Source organism: Bubalus kerabau, chromosome 10 (genome assembly GCF_029407905.1).
Source record: "Bubalus kerabau isolate K-KA32 ecotype Philippines breed swamp buffalo chromosome 10, PCC_UOA_SB_1v2, whole genome shotgun sequence".
NCBI classification, from domain to species: Eukaryota; Metazoa; Chordata; class Mammalia; order Artiodactyla; family Bovidae; genus Bubalus; species Bubalus kerabau.
In genome coordinates, this window is record NC_073633.1 from 92623170 (window position 1) to 92635424 (window position 12255).

The 12255-nt window shown below is 43.3% G+C and overlaps 1 protein-coding gene and 1 long non-coding RNA gene across 15 annotated transcripts in view; one reads left to right on the forward strand and one right to left on the reverse strand.

The window, feature by feature from the left end:
- Positions 1 to 470: 470 nt before the first annotated feature.
- On the reverse strand, positions 471 to 4153 carry LOC129621832 (uncharacterized). The gene is made up of 2 exons (XR_008699711.1): positions 3410 to 4153; positions 471 to 2065 (listed from the first exon to the last, which is right to left on the reverse strand). It is a non-coding gene; the product is annotated as an uncharacterized LOC129621832 (long non-coding RNA).
- Positions 4154 to 4208: 55 nt separating this feature from the next.
- GPATCH2L (G-patch domain containing 2 like) overlaps positions 4209 to 12255 on the forward strand; it is a 61400-nt gene continuing 53353 nt past the window's right edge. For 6 of the 14 annotated variants that reach the window (XR_008699710.1, XR_008699709.1, XM_055538721.1 and 3 more), the window contains exons 1-2: positions 4211 to 4342; positions 6501 to 7172. Coding sequence is in view for 12 of the 14 variants with exons in the window: in XM_055538721.1 (XP_055394696.1) it covers positions 6511 to 7172 (662 nt within the window). In the remaining 2 variants the exon portion in view is untranslated. Of the gene's footprint in view, positions 4343 to 6500; positions 7173 to 12255 lie in introns of all 14 variants that reach the window. The other 8 variants (XM_055538727.1, XM_055538725.1, XM_055538732.1 and 5 more) reach the window with 3 other exon arrangements.

A 12255-nucleotide genomic window follows, 5' to 3' on the forward strand; every position in this document is an offset into this window, starting at 1 on the left:
ATTTGTTGTAAGAGTAATTTAGCTGGGGAGGCAAACTTGCACAGAATTGTCTCAGATTCAAGGCTGAGTCAAGAAATGTTGTAATCAAGATACCAGTAAAGAAAAAAAAAAGATGCCAGCAAGTTCTGAGAGATCCCAAAGAGTAGGCAAGCACGGCGAAGACGCCATGGAGGTGACGCTGACACTGAGCCTTTAAATCCCCTCGAACCCCAGGGGTGTTCAAGAAAAAGCAAGCGGTCTGGTGAGCCCAGCGTGACACAGGAGATAGTGGAAGATGAAGTGAAATGGTGTTTCAGGAATCTCACTCTGGTGCCGGTGTAGAGAATGACTTTTGGGGGAGAGAATGGAAGTGGCAAGACCAGTAAGGAGGCTGCTATGCCATCCACGAGAGGCTGCCTACCCAGATGTGCCCAGTGGCAGACAGAAAGCAAAAGGGGGAGGGTGGATGCAAGAATGCTATCAAAGTAGAATCCTTGAAGCTTGGCATTTATTTAGATGAAGAAGTATTAAGGGGGGAAAAAAGGGGCTAATGGCTAATTTACCTGGGTAACTGCATGATGCTGGTGACATTTCCCAAACTGGGAACAGTGGGGGAAGGACACGTATGATAGGGATTATGGAAGAAACTAAGATTTGTTTTGACATCTTAACCTGGAGGTGCTGGTTGTGAAAATAAGTGGAAATTATCTAGCATAAATCTGAAACCAAAAGCTGGATTTCAAGAAATGTGGGAGCATTCATTGCTGATGGAGGGAAGTGACACTATGGGAGCTGATATGATTTATGGGAGAGAACTTCACTTAAGCTGAAACCAAAAGCTGGATTTCAAGAAATGTGGGAGCATTCATTGCTGATGGAGGGAAGTGACACTATGGGAGCTGATATGATTTATGGGAGAGAACTTCACTTAAGCAGAAAAGAGGCTGATGGCTGCGGACACCTCTTGAACATTTCCATCTTTTTGTCCTGTGGGAGTCACAAATTCAGCATGTCCAAAGTGGAATTAATCATCTTTCTACCAAACTTTTTTCTCTCCTTGACTTCTCTAGCTGTGCAAAAGGCACCAACCCCTCTGTTAGCCCAGTATTCTTGGGCTTCCCTGGTGGCTCAGCTGGTAAGGAATCTGCCTGCAATGTGGAGACCTGGGTTCGATCCCTGGGTTGGGAAGATCCTCTGGAGATGGGAATGGCTACCCGCTCGAGTATCCTTGCCCAGAGAATTCCATAGACAGAGGAGCCTGGCAGACTACAGTCCATAGGGCTACAGTCCATGGGGTTGCAAAGAGTTGGACACAACTGATTTTCACTTCACTCTGTTAGTCACTCTGGCTCAAAACTTGAAGTCATCTTTGTCTACACCCTTCATTCTTTACACAATGTTTCACCTATAGAAAATTCTGAAAACCCATAAGAACAACATGTAGGAGATACAATAACTTATAATGGAACTATTTTGGATGATAAGTAATGTATTATTCTGGTCATATTCCTATGCAAGTATAGATTTAATTTCCTTTATGCATGAATAGTCTCATACTCTACATTTTTAAAGAAACTTTCCCTGCAACCCCCCCACCCCGCCCACTTTCTTCTTTAAAGGAATGTTTTAAAGCACAACCATTGTACAGAAATGTACACAATCAGAAATTGATGACTTTTTGTGAAATTAAATATTCTTCTATAATCACTGTCAAAAGGCTGCAAGGTATTCCATCCCATAGACATACACTAGTTTAGATAAGTAACCCCTGTTGTAGGATTTCTGGCTTTTTTCTAGTAGTCTCATGCCAACCTCCCACAATGCTGTCAACTACAAATTGGCACTTGCCATCTACCTCTACAAGGATTAAATCATGCTGACTTTCAACAATCCCTGAAAGGAATTCAGGTTGGAGGGCAGAAAAGAGGCACTCTGTGCTCTGGGAAAAACTGGCAGAACAAGTCTTCAGATGGTTAAATAATTTCACAGTCGATTTTATGAGCCCAGTTCTTGTATCTCCTTATATCCAGAGAAGTCCTAAAGTCCTTCATGGTGATGACTGCTTCTGGTGACTAGGAGAAACATTCTGCCAAACAAAAGAAAACGTGTTTGATTGCAATGTGCTCCCCCTTTACCAAAACCACATATACACTGACCTTCCCCTCTACCTCTTTGGAGCAGTTTCTCAGAGCTATCTGAGATGCTATCTCCTGGGCTATAGCCCTCATTTTGCCCCAATAAAACTTAACTCACAGCTCTTACGTTAGGCTTTTTTTTTTTTAAGTTGGCACTACAAAGATTAATTACCTGTACTTTACATTGTCCATTTCTAATTTTTTCTTTAGACAAAATTCATAGAGGCAGAATTTTCAGGGTCAAAGTTATTTAAAAATAAACTTAATTTCACAATAGCTTTAGGTTTCCAGGAAAATTCAGAGGTACTACTGTTCCCACATACCCCACACTCAGGTCCTCCATTATTAACATCTCACATTAGTAAACATTTGTCACAATTAATGAACCAATGTTGCTGCTGCTGCTAAGTCGCTTCAGTCGTGTCTGACTCTGTGCGACCCCACAGACAGCAGCCCATCAGGCTCCACCGTCCCTGGGATTCTCCAGGCAAGAACACTGGAGCGGGTTGCCATTTCCTTCTCCAATGCATGAAAGTGAAAAGTGAAAGTGAAGCCGCTCTGTTGTGTCCAACTCTTAGCGACCCCATGGACTGCAGCCTACCAGGGTCCTCTGTCCATGGGATTTTCCAGGCAAGAGTACTGGAGTGGGGTGCCATTGCCTTCTCCAAACCAATGTTGGGACATTATTATTAACTAAAGCCCATAATTTATCCACATTTCTTTAGTTTTTACCAAATATCCTTTTTCTAATCCAGTGTCACATCAGGATACAATATTACATTTACTTGGTATGTGTCCATAAGCTCCTCTTGGCTGTGGCAGTTTCTCAGACTTTGTCTTTGAAAATCTTGAGAATTTTGAGGAATATTGGTCAGACATTTTGTAGAATGTCCCTCAGGTGGGGGCTGCCCACTTCTTCCCTTTTATTGAGACTGGGATTATGAGTTTTAGAAGGAAAGTATCACAGAGATAAAAGGCCATATTTGTCATATCCTCGCTAGTGCACATACTATCAACATGATTAATCACTGTTAATATTAACCTTGATCACCTGACTGAGGCAGTGCTTGTTTAGTTTCTCCACTATAAAAGTTACTCTCCTTCCCCCACTTTTCACATGGTACTCTTCAGAAGGAAGTCACGGCACAGGCCACATTTAGAATGAGGAGTGAGGCCTCATGGTGGAGTATCTAAAAAATTGTTTAGACTTCTGCACCAAAGACATCACTCCTTCCCCATTTATACATTTATTTGTATAAGTGATTGATTTACCCCAGTTTGACTATGGCTGTTACCTTTCAGTTCAGTCGCTCAGTTGCATCTGACTCTGCGACCCCATGGACCACAGCATGCCAAGCTTCCCTGTCCATCACCAACTCCCAGAGTTTACTCAAACTCATGTCCATTGAGTTGGTGATGCCATCCAACCATCTCATCCTCTGTCCTCCCCTTCTCCTCTCGCCTTCAATCTTTCCCAGCATCAGGGAAATTTTCCAATGAGTCAGTTCTTTGCATCAAGTGGCCGAAGTATTGGAGTTTCAGCTTCAGCATCAGTCCTTCCAATGAATATTCAGAACTGATTTCCTTTAGGGTGGACTGGATGGATCTCCTTGCAGTCCAAGTGTCCCTCAAGAGTCTTCTCCAACACCACAGTTCAAAAGCATCAATTCTATACTTCAAGTTATAATCCAGTACTACTTGTTACGCAAGGCAAAGTGCATCTTTAATAGTCTCACTACGACGCTATCCTGTCAAAGGCTATACAACTCTCATAGTTAGGAAATGAAGATTCATTTCCCTAACTTCCACGCGCTTGTATAAAGCCAGTCAGCAAGGACAAGGCCCACGCCCCTCTCTAGGGCCCAATTTCCTGACGTCTCCAAGGCAGACGAGGCCTGCACGGGGTAGGTTCTTCCCCAAGATGGGCACCTCAGCGCCACTGTCCTGTCAGCCCCGGTCCTTCGTCTGCCCCGAAACACCACCGCTCCTGGCCCCCTTGCCTTCCTTCCGGGTTCTCGTGGCCCCCAGCGTCCCACGGGACGGAAGTGGGCGGGGCTGCTGGCAGGAAGCGCCGTGCTGGGGCGGGGCCTCCCGCGCCGCCAAGTTCCTCCCATCTCGCCGCCGCCCCACCCCTCCGGCCCAGACCGGAAATGAGGTCAGAGAGGAAAGCTCCGGCCGGGAGACTCGGCCCCGCAAGCGGCGGCCTTCGGAGGTGGCTGCGGCAGCGGGTGAGGGGGACTGGAAATGAGAGGGTCGGGGTCCGGGGGGTCGGCGCCAGCGGGGATCCGGGCTCTGGGCCGCCGCGGACCGACCGGGGGGCGTCAGGGGGCCGGCAAAGGCTGGCGGGAGCGGGTGAGGGTGGCGGGCCTTGTTTTTCAGGACCCATCTCCCCCCCGAATCCGTGGGGGATAAGGGTTTCGGGCCATCTGCCAGGCGACAATCACTTTTTGTCTTTTCTACTTTCTGATTCTTTAGGGAGTGGCGACAGCGTAAGGGCTTGGTATCCCAAGCTGTGGTCGCCCTCGTCCTCGGGGAAGGGCCCCTGGTCGTGGTGGGGAGAGCCCTTCGAAACACACTTTTTTTCCCCAACAGATGTGGTCACGTTGCGACCCCTGGCAGGGAGGGAGTTTAGATCACCAGGGCTTGCATCTTGGCAGTTTCTGCCCTGGAAGAGCTGACTCCCTGCTCCTCGGTCGCCCCAACTGAGAAGTTCCCTCCTGTCTTCCCGCAACGTCTCCCCTCCCAACCCGGTCTGCACCTATACGACCCTGCGCCTGCCTGCGTCTTTCTTTTTACTTCTACTGGTTTCTGGTCCCATCCTTTACGCAACTCGGGACAGCCTTTGCTTGCCTGGCCCCGGATCCTCTCGGACGGTGCATCCAGGGAGGGTAGGAGTTCCAGGGTTCTTCTGTCACCTGCTGTTCCAATTTTTGCAGTCTTTGAAAGGCTTGCATTCAACTGCACAGGCAGGGCATTCAGCTTCTAGTTGTTTCCGTGTTAAAGTCTGTACAGTTTTTAAAGCAGTAGTTAAGCATAGAGATGAGGGAAGTAGATTTAGATTCACCTATTTGGTTTTTAGGGACAGTTGTCTCCCCAAACCCCAGTTATGGCATTTTAAATAGCTTATTGCTTAAGTGAGTGTGGTTTTTGACACTTTGAGAAGTTTTGTTTGGTTGGTAGTTTTGGAACAAGGTGTCAACTATTGCTCCTCCTGACTTTGAGTTGGTTGGCATGGAGATAGCATGAAAATAGGTTTTTAGAAAGTCCTTTGCAAAATATAAACTGGGTGAACGGAAATATGGTCTGAGAGTGGCACCATAGAGTTTTAAGCTCTAATTATGGTCTTGAAATAGGTTGAACTTAAGAGCTAGGGAAAAAGTGCTAGTTTAACATGTATTTAATTAGGTGTATGAAGTATATTACACATTTCCCTTTAAAAAAAAGGCATTTTGAAAATTGTTCCTCCTGCTCTCTGCCTCTGGAAGGTTTACCTCTGAAGTGATCCCTGAAGTATGATGGTTTGACAATAATGAGTTGAAAAATAGGAAATTTTGGAAAGCTGTTACCTAGAAATCTTAGAGACTCCATGTATTGTCATTTCAGCCTCAGTTATATCCTGTTTCTGTGTGATTGTCTGGCACCGAAGCACAGAATTTGGATGCTCACTTTATTTTCTGAAGGAGAGTGAGAAGAACTTAAAAGTTGCTAATTCTTCACAAGTTTATGACATACTCTTTAAAGCTCTTTACTTCATAGCCTCTGGGTGGTAGCTGGAACCAGAGTAGGTGCAAACTGTCTTTTTTTTTTTTTTTCCGGGCACAATACAAACCTGTGTCACTACAAATTCCCGGATCACCAGAGCTGCAGGCAGCCCTCTGTAAGGGGCGTCACTAGGTTGTTTTTCTGTTCCTGCCAGAACACTTCTTATTAGTGACCCAAGACTGTAGAACAGTCTTTTTCATCTATGGTTTTGAAGTTGAGTGTTTTTCTGCTCCTGTCTAAAGAGACATTCTCTAAACCTTTTAGATCTCATCATCAGGTAATTTTGTTGAGCAAGTTTAATTGGGAAAAGGGAGCGATAACTCCCCTGAGTTTGCTTGTTTTTACTAATAACCCACTTGACATCTGGTGAGTATTTTGAGTATTTGTGCTTAAGAACATGATGACTATAGGCATTTAACAAGGGCCAGACACCTATTTTTAGCGACTTAACAGTGCATGGATGATAGGAATAGAATCTTAAGTGTAGCCAGGTGAATGCAGGTGAATTTTCTGTAGATGGAGTGGACTCTGAAGTGCCACGATCTATTTAAAAAATTATCCTAAAGCAACAGATCCTATTCAGTCTTTCTCTTGTTTTCTTTTCTTCTGAACCTCCTTTGGTAGATGTGGCCTCATGGATGAGCTGGTTCATGACTTAGCCTCAGCCTTGGAGCAGACATCTGAGCAGAATAAGCTTGGTGAGCTCTGGGAGGAGATGGCCCTGAGCCCGCGGCAGCAGAGGCGGCAGCTTCGCAAACGGAGAGGCCGGAAGCGCCGTTCAGACTTCACTCACCTGGCGGAGCATACCTGCTGCTACAGTGAGGCCTCTGAGTCCAGTCTGGATGAGGCTCTCAAGGACTGTCGAGAAATGGCCCCAGTCACCAATTTCAGTGACTCAGATGACACAATGGTAGTCAAACGGCACCCAGCTCTCAACGCCATTGTTAAGAGTAAGCAGCATTCTTGGCATGAATCTGACTCCTTTACTGAAAATGCACCCTGTCGACCGCTCAGGCGCCGGCGTAAGGTGAAGCGAGTGACGTCAGAGGTGGCCGCTAGCCTTCAGCAGAAGCTCAAGGTGTCAGATTGGAGCTATGAGAGAGGCTGCAGGTTCAAGTCGGCCAAGAAGCAGCGTCTGTCCCGCTGGAAGGAGAATACTCCCTGGACCTCATCAGGTCACGGGTTGTGTGAATCAGCAGAAAACAGGACTTTCCTAAGCAAAACGGGAAGGAAAGAAAGGATGGAGTGTGAAGCAGATGAACAAAAACAGGGCTCTGATGAGAACATGTCAGAATGGTGAGATCTCCCATTCTATTCCATTTTGATCTTACTAAGTCAAAAGATTTTCCTGGTTAATTTTACAAATTAAGCACAAATCCACAGTCTTGATGATTTCAACTTTTCTTTCAAACCAGCCTCTGATAACACTGACTTTGTAGCTTTCTTTTAACCAGTCAGGTTGTGTTTATCTCTGGCTTAATGATCCTGTTACCCTGTATCAAGAAGGCTATATTTTATAGCAACACATTTGTTTTCTGAAAGTCATTTAAAATGTGTACCTCAAATGCATAACTGAGAGTTTTATTTTAAAAACATTTTGCTGCTCTTTATGCCACGCAGTTCATACATACATAACTATTCTTTAGAACCAGGGCCTCAGCAGAGATTTGTGTGTGTGTGTATGTGTGTACACATGCGCGCGTGGGAGAGAAAATGCTGGTGCCAGGCATATGGAATTTGTAAATGTTCTTGGTAAGCTGCCTTTACCCATTAAGAATCATGGCTTGAGATAGTAATATTTCTGGGCTCTGTTTGTGTTTTCTACTACTTTGAGTTTAACTGTATTGAGTTTATTTTATTGGCTGACATTCAAGTTGTCGGAACACATGGTAGACTTTGAAAAGAACAGTACTGAATCCCATTAGTCTTACACCAGATGTCATTGAGCCAGCAAAATTTGTCTCTGATGGGTGCATGCTTAAAATGTCGGTGTAGTTTTGGGTGACTTTAAAATTTTTTACATCTCAAATAGATAGTCCTAGAAACATCGATACTCCCCAGCTTGATGCTTTAATATTGTTGTGAATATTAATGTGTGATGTCTGTTTCTCCATGCTGATGCTGTTGGCGTTTTGGGTGAGGCAGCTCTTTGTGAAGAGGGATGTCTCGTGTTTGGCATCCTACGTAGTTCCCACCACCCTTCATAGTATCAAAACAAATGCCTTCATGGGTGCTCCCTCGTAGGGTTGAGTACTCCCAACTGAGGACCACTGTATTATGTTATTGTTGTGGTTTAGTTGTAAGTTGTGTCCTACTCTTGTGATCCCATGGACTGTAGTCCGCCAGGCTGCTCTGTCCATGGGATTCTCCAGGTGAGAATACTGGAGTGGGTTGCCATTTCCTTCTCCAGAGGATCTTCCCGACCCAGGAATTGAACCCAGGTCTCCTGCATTGCAGGCAGATTCTTTACCGACTGAGCTATGAGGGAATCCCTTAACAGTGTTAGTCAGCATTTATTAAGCACTAACTGTGTGCCAGGCCCTGTACTATTGTGCAGAACGTATATTCTTTTTTAATGTTCACAACTCCCCTCTGTGGTAGGGGCCACTGTTTGTATTTTATAGACGAAGAAATAGAGCTTATGAGTGTGGAGATAATTTGCCCAAGGTCATCTAGTAGCAAAACTGGGAATCAAACCTAATTCCATAGCTCATAGGTAACCACTGTGTTTGATTGCTCTTTGAGCTTGCTTTTCCCATGGCACTTTTCTGTCTCAGCTTAACTTTTACAACTAATAGAACAGATGATCTTTCTTAGGGTTTTGCTTCTTCTGAGATTTGTCTGAAAAACAAAAGCGTAAATCTTAGGAACTTCAAGGTGAGACTTTGTCAGGAATAAGAAAAGCTGCTCAGGTCTGTATGCCTGTACCTTTCATGGGTGGTTTTTAATCTAGCTTTAAAATTTTTTCTTACTAACTTTATGTTTGCCAGGCTGTGCAACTAGGTGGGACTTCCCAGGTGGCTCAGTGGTAAAGAACACCCCTGCCACTGCAGGAGATGTAGGAGACACGGGTTTGATCCCTGGGTTGGGAGGATCCCCTGAAGAAGGGAATGCCAACCCGCTCCAGTACTCTTGCTAGAAAATCCCATGGACAGAGGAACCTGGTAGGCTATAGTCCTTGGGGTTGCAGAGAGTCAGACTTGGCAGGCTTATAATTTGGCTTTCCTGATTTTCCTCTGCTGTATATTCTAGGGCCTTTTAACCCAATTTAAATGTATGATTTTGGATTATAAACCCCTTTTTTTTCCTCTCATCATGCTATATTTAATCAGACAAGAAATGCTTAACTTGTATCCTTTCATAATGGTGAAACCCTCAATTGAGGTGTTCAAGTTTGTTTCAATATCAAGCTTACATACCAAATAATAATCATCTTACTATTAAGAATGACAATTTAAAAAAAAACAACTGCTTTTTGGGATGATATTTTTGGGTATATGTATTTCTTCCCCAGAATTTCTTGTTAAACTGTGTCTTAATTGTGTGTGTGAGTGACTGTTAACTCTGTCTTCTCTAAGATCACAGCCCAAGTATGGTTGCAAATACAGAGCCTGTAACTTTGCAGTGAGGCACTTGAATCTTTCCAGGTCCTTCTTACCCCAGATACATCTGTCACACATTATAGTCAGATTGTGATAATACATATCTAGTTATCTGAGAGCTTGGGTAAATTGAAGTAGGCAGCAGTTCTTAGGAAATTCTTCTCTTTTCAAATTGAGGAGACCTGTTCCCACATTGGGGCTATCTTCCTGGCCCATAACTTCAGAGTTCTTTCAAAGAACAAGAGTTTTTTGGTGGACACCAAAATCCTTGTAGCTAAGGGAATATTGGGTGGAGAAGCAGCAGATGTAGAATGAGAAAAATTCTTCAGAGTGTATTTAGGAGTCTTCAACTCACCTTGACTGATGCTGATTCATCTTAGTTACAAGCACATGTGCTTTGTATTTTTCCCCCCTAAGTATACTCTATGAGGAAGGAGGGTGATTCTTTTTTTTTAGCCGGGGGGGAGGGGGGGGATGCCATGTGACATGTGGGATCTTAGTTCCTTGAACAGGATCCTGCGTCCCCTGCAGTGAAAGTGCAGAGTCTTAACTACTGAACCACCAGGAAAGTCTCATGGTGATTCTTAGTTGTTCGTTGACTGCACGTTATGTTTTGCCTGTCAATAGTAAATTGGAACCAAAATCTCTGCCTTAGATTATTAAATACACCCTATAAACAGGACTAACATTAGCATATGTTTTAAGTAGGCAGTAGTTCATGATTTAGATGTTATACTGTCTTGGTGAGTTGATTCTGTCAAAATTTTTCAACCTTTTTTATGTGTTAAAAGAAATCCTTTTAAGAATTCTTTTGGTTATTACTCTTTCATAAATCTGCTTGGATGTGCCACTTTGCATACAGATCAAAGTGTAGAACTTTATATCAGTGGTTTTGAGGGTTGGCAGAATATATGATCCAGCTTGTAAAATTATTAGGATGAAGTTGATCATTAAGCTTTACTTTGCTTAGTAAATAGTTCTTTTTAAAAGCATATATTAGGTGTTTTCAGTTTGAAAATCTATGTCTCAATCAGAGAACTTTATTTCTACTTTCCTTAAAATTTATTCTGCTTACAAACATAGAGTAGTTTTAAATTTAACCTATAATTCTTTTTGCTTTTCTGTTTCTGTTCTTCCTTCAATTCTGTACCAACCAATCCCTCAAGAGTTCTGAGGGACTGAAAGTGGTTATGATGTAAAAAGCTCAATTATTATTTTAATATTTTTCTATCCATGTGTGTTCCATTCTAGAATAGATCAACTCTTTTGTAAAATTACTTTCTACTGATCTTTATTCAAATTGTCTGTACAGTGGCTATTAATTAGGTGAGTCATAGCCCAATTTTGCTTTGTTCTTCACTAACATCATTCATTTGTTCCCCTTGAATATAATTTAGCTTCTTTTCTTTCGTAAGTGGATTGGTTTGGTGGTGGCCTGAAGTTGCAGTCAGGGGCCTTCCTAAGGTGATGTATTAGAAGCCAATCTCACAGGAAAGAAAATATTCTCTTCTCTTGGAAGCCAAATGACAGAGATAGAGTGCTAAACCTCCCCCCTCCTTCTCTAGCCCAAGCTGACCTTCTGCGGCCCCTTGGTGCCTCTTGTTTTCTTATTTTTATAGAAAATCAATATCCCTTCTGACACAAATAATAGCTCAGAAGCAAGAATAAGCGGTGGAAAGCTGAGATCTCTGTCCATCACCTCTCACTTGAACTCTCCCAAACTCTTTTTAATTATGAGCATGCTTTGCTCCAGGTGTTTGCAACAGTGAAATTGCTAAATGAGGACCATTTTAACCAAAGATAGGTGATCAATAACACTCTATAGCAGTAGCTTGTTGGATCAATAGCATTCATTATTTCATGGTTAAGGTAAGTAGCCTCCTTTGCAAGTGGAGGTCATTAATCAGGGGTTTACTGGAGCTGTGGAAAAAACTATATGTGGTAGGTTGAGGATGTTCTGTTTTTCTATTCTGTAAATAGGGATGCTGACCAAGAGGATATTTACCATTGTTGCGGTTATACCGTCACATTGGAGAGTATTGCATAGCTGGCACAGTGTGCTTATATAGATTTATTCAAAGCTCTGCTGCTATATGCTAAGGAATAACTGGAAGAAAAACAACTTGGGAGGTGGATTTAATGTTACATTATTGTATTTGAAGATCTGTCTCTTAAATGTTTTGATTATTCTGTGACTCTAGAGGAAGGAAATAGAATCCATAGATAGAAAGTGCAGAGTGTGAAGTGTTGCCTCAGTATAAAATATAGCATTCTGAAAATTAAATCTCCATAAAAATTGAGTTGTTTTACCAGGTAGATCACTTCAAGCCTGGGCTTGATGACCACTTAGTGAAGTGTAGAGTTGGAGGGGCTGAACTGAATGATCTCTAAGGTCCCTTGTAACACTGAGATGCTGTAATTGTTTTGTCACAGTCTCCTTCACATCATTATAACTTCACACCTTAAAAAGCATCTGATAAGGAACCTCAGCCACCCCCTAAAATATTTACGAAGATGTGAAACATTGCCAGAGACCAGGACTTAAAGCTGACTTATCGCCAAGATTTTGTCAAACTCCAAGGCTGATAGACCTGCTCTGGAGAGTGCAGTAGGAAGCCCGCAGCCGTGCTGAGCTCGCCCTGACTGTCGGTAGTGAGGCCCTGCATTCTCTCCCTATAGTCTGCCCTTGGTTCAGAAAGGCAGGGTTCAGTTCAGTCAGGAAGTTGGGCGGCTGTAGTTTTAGCCCGAGTGTTGTTGCACCATTAACTTCCCAGTCA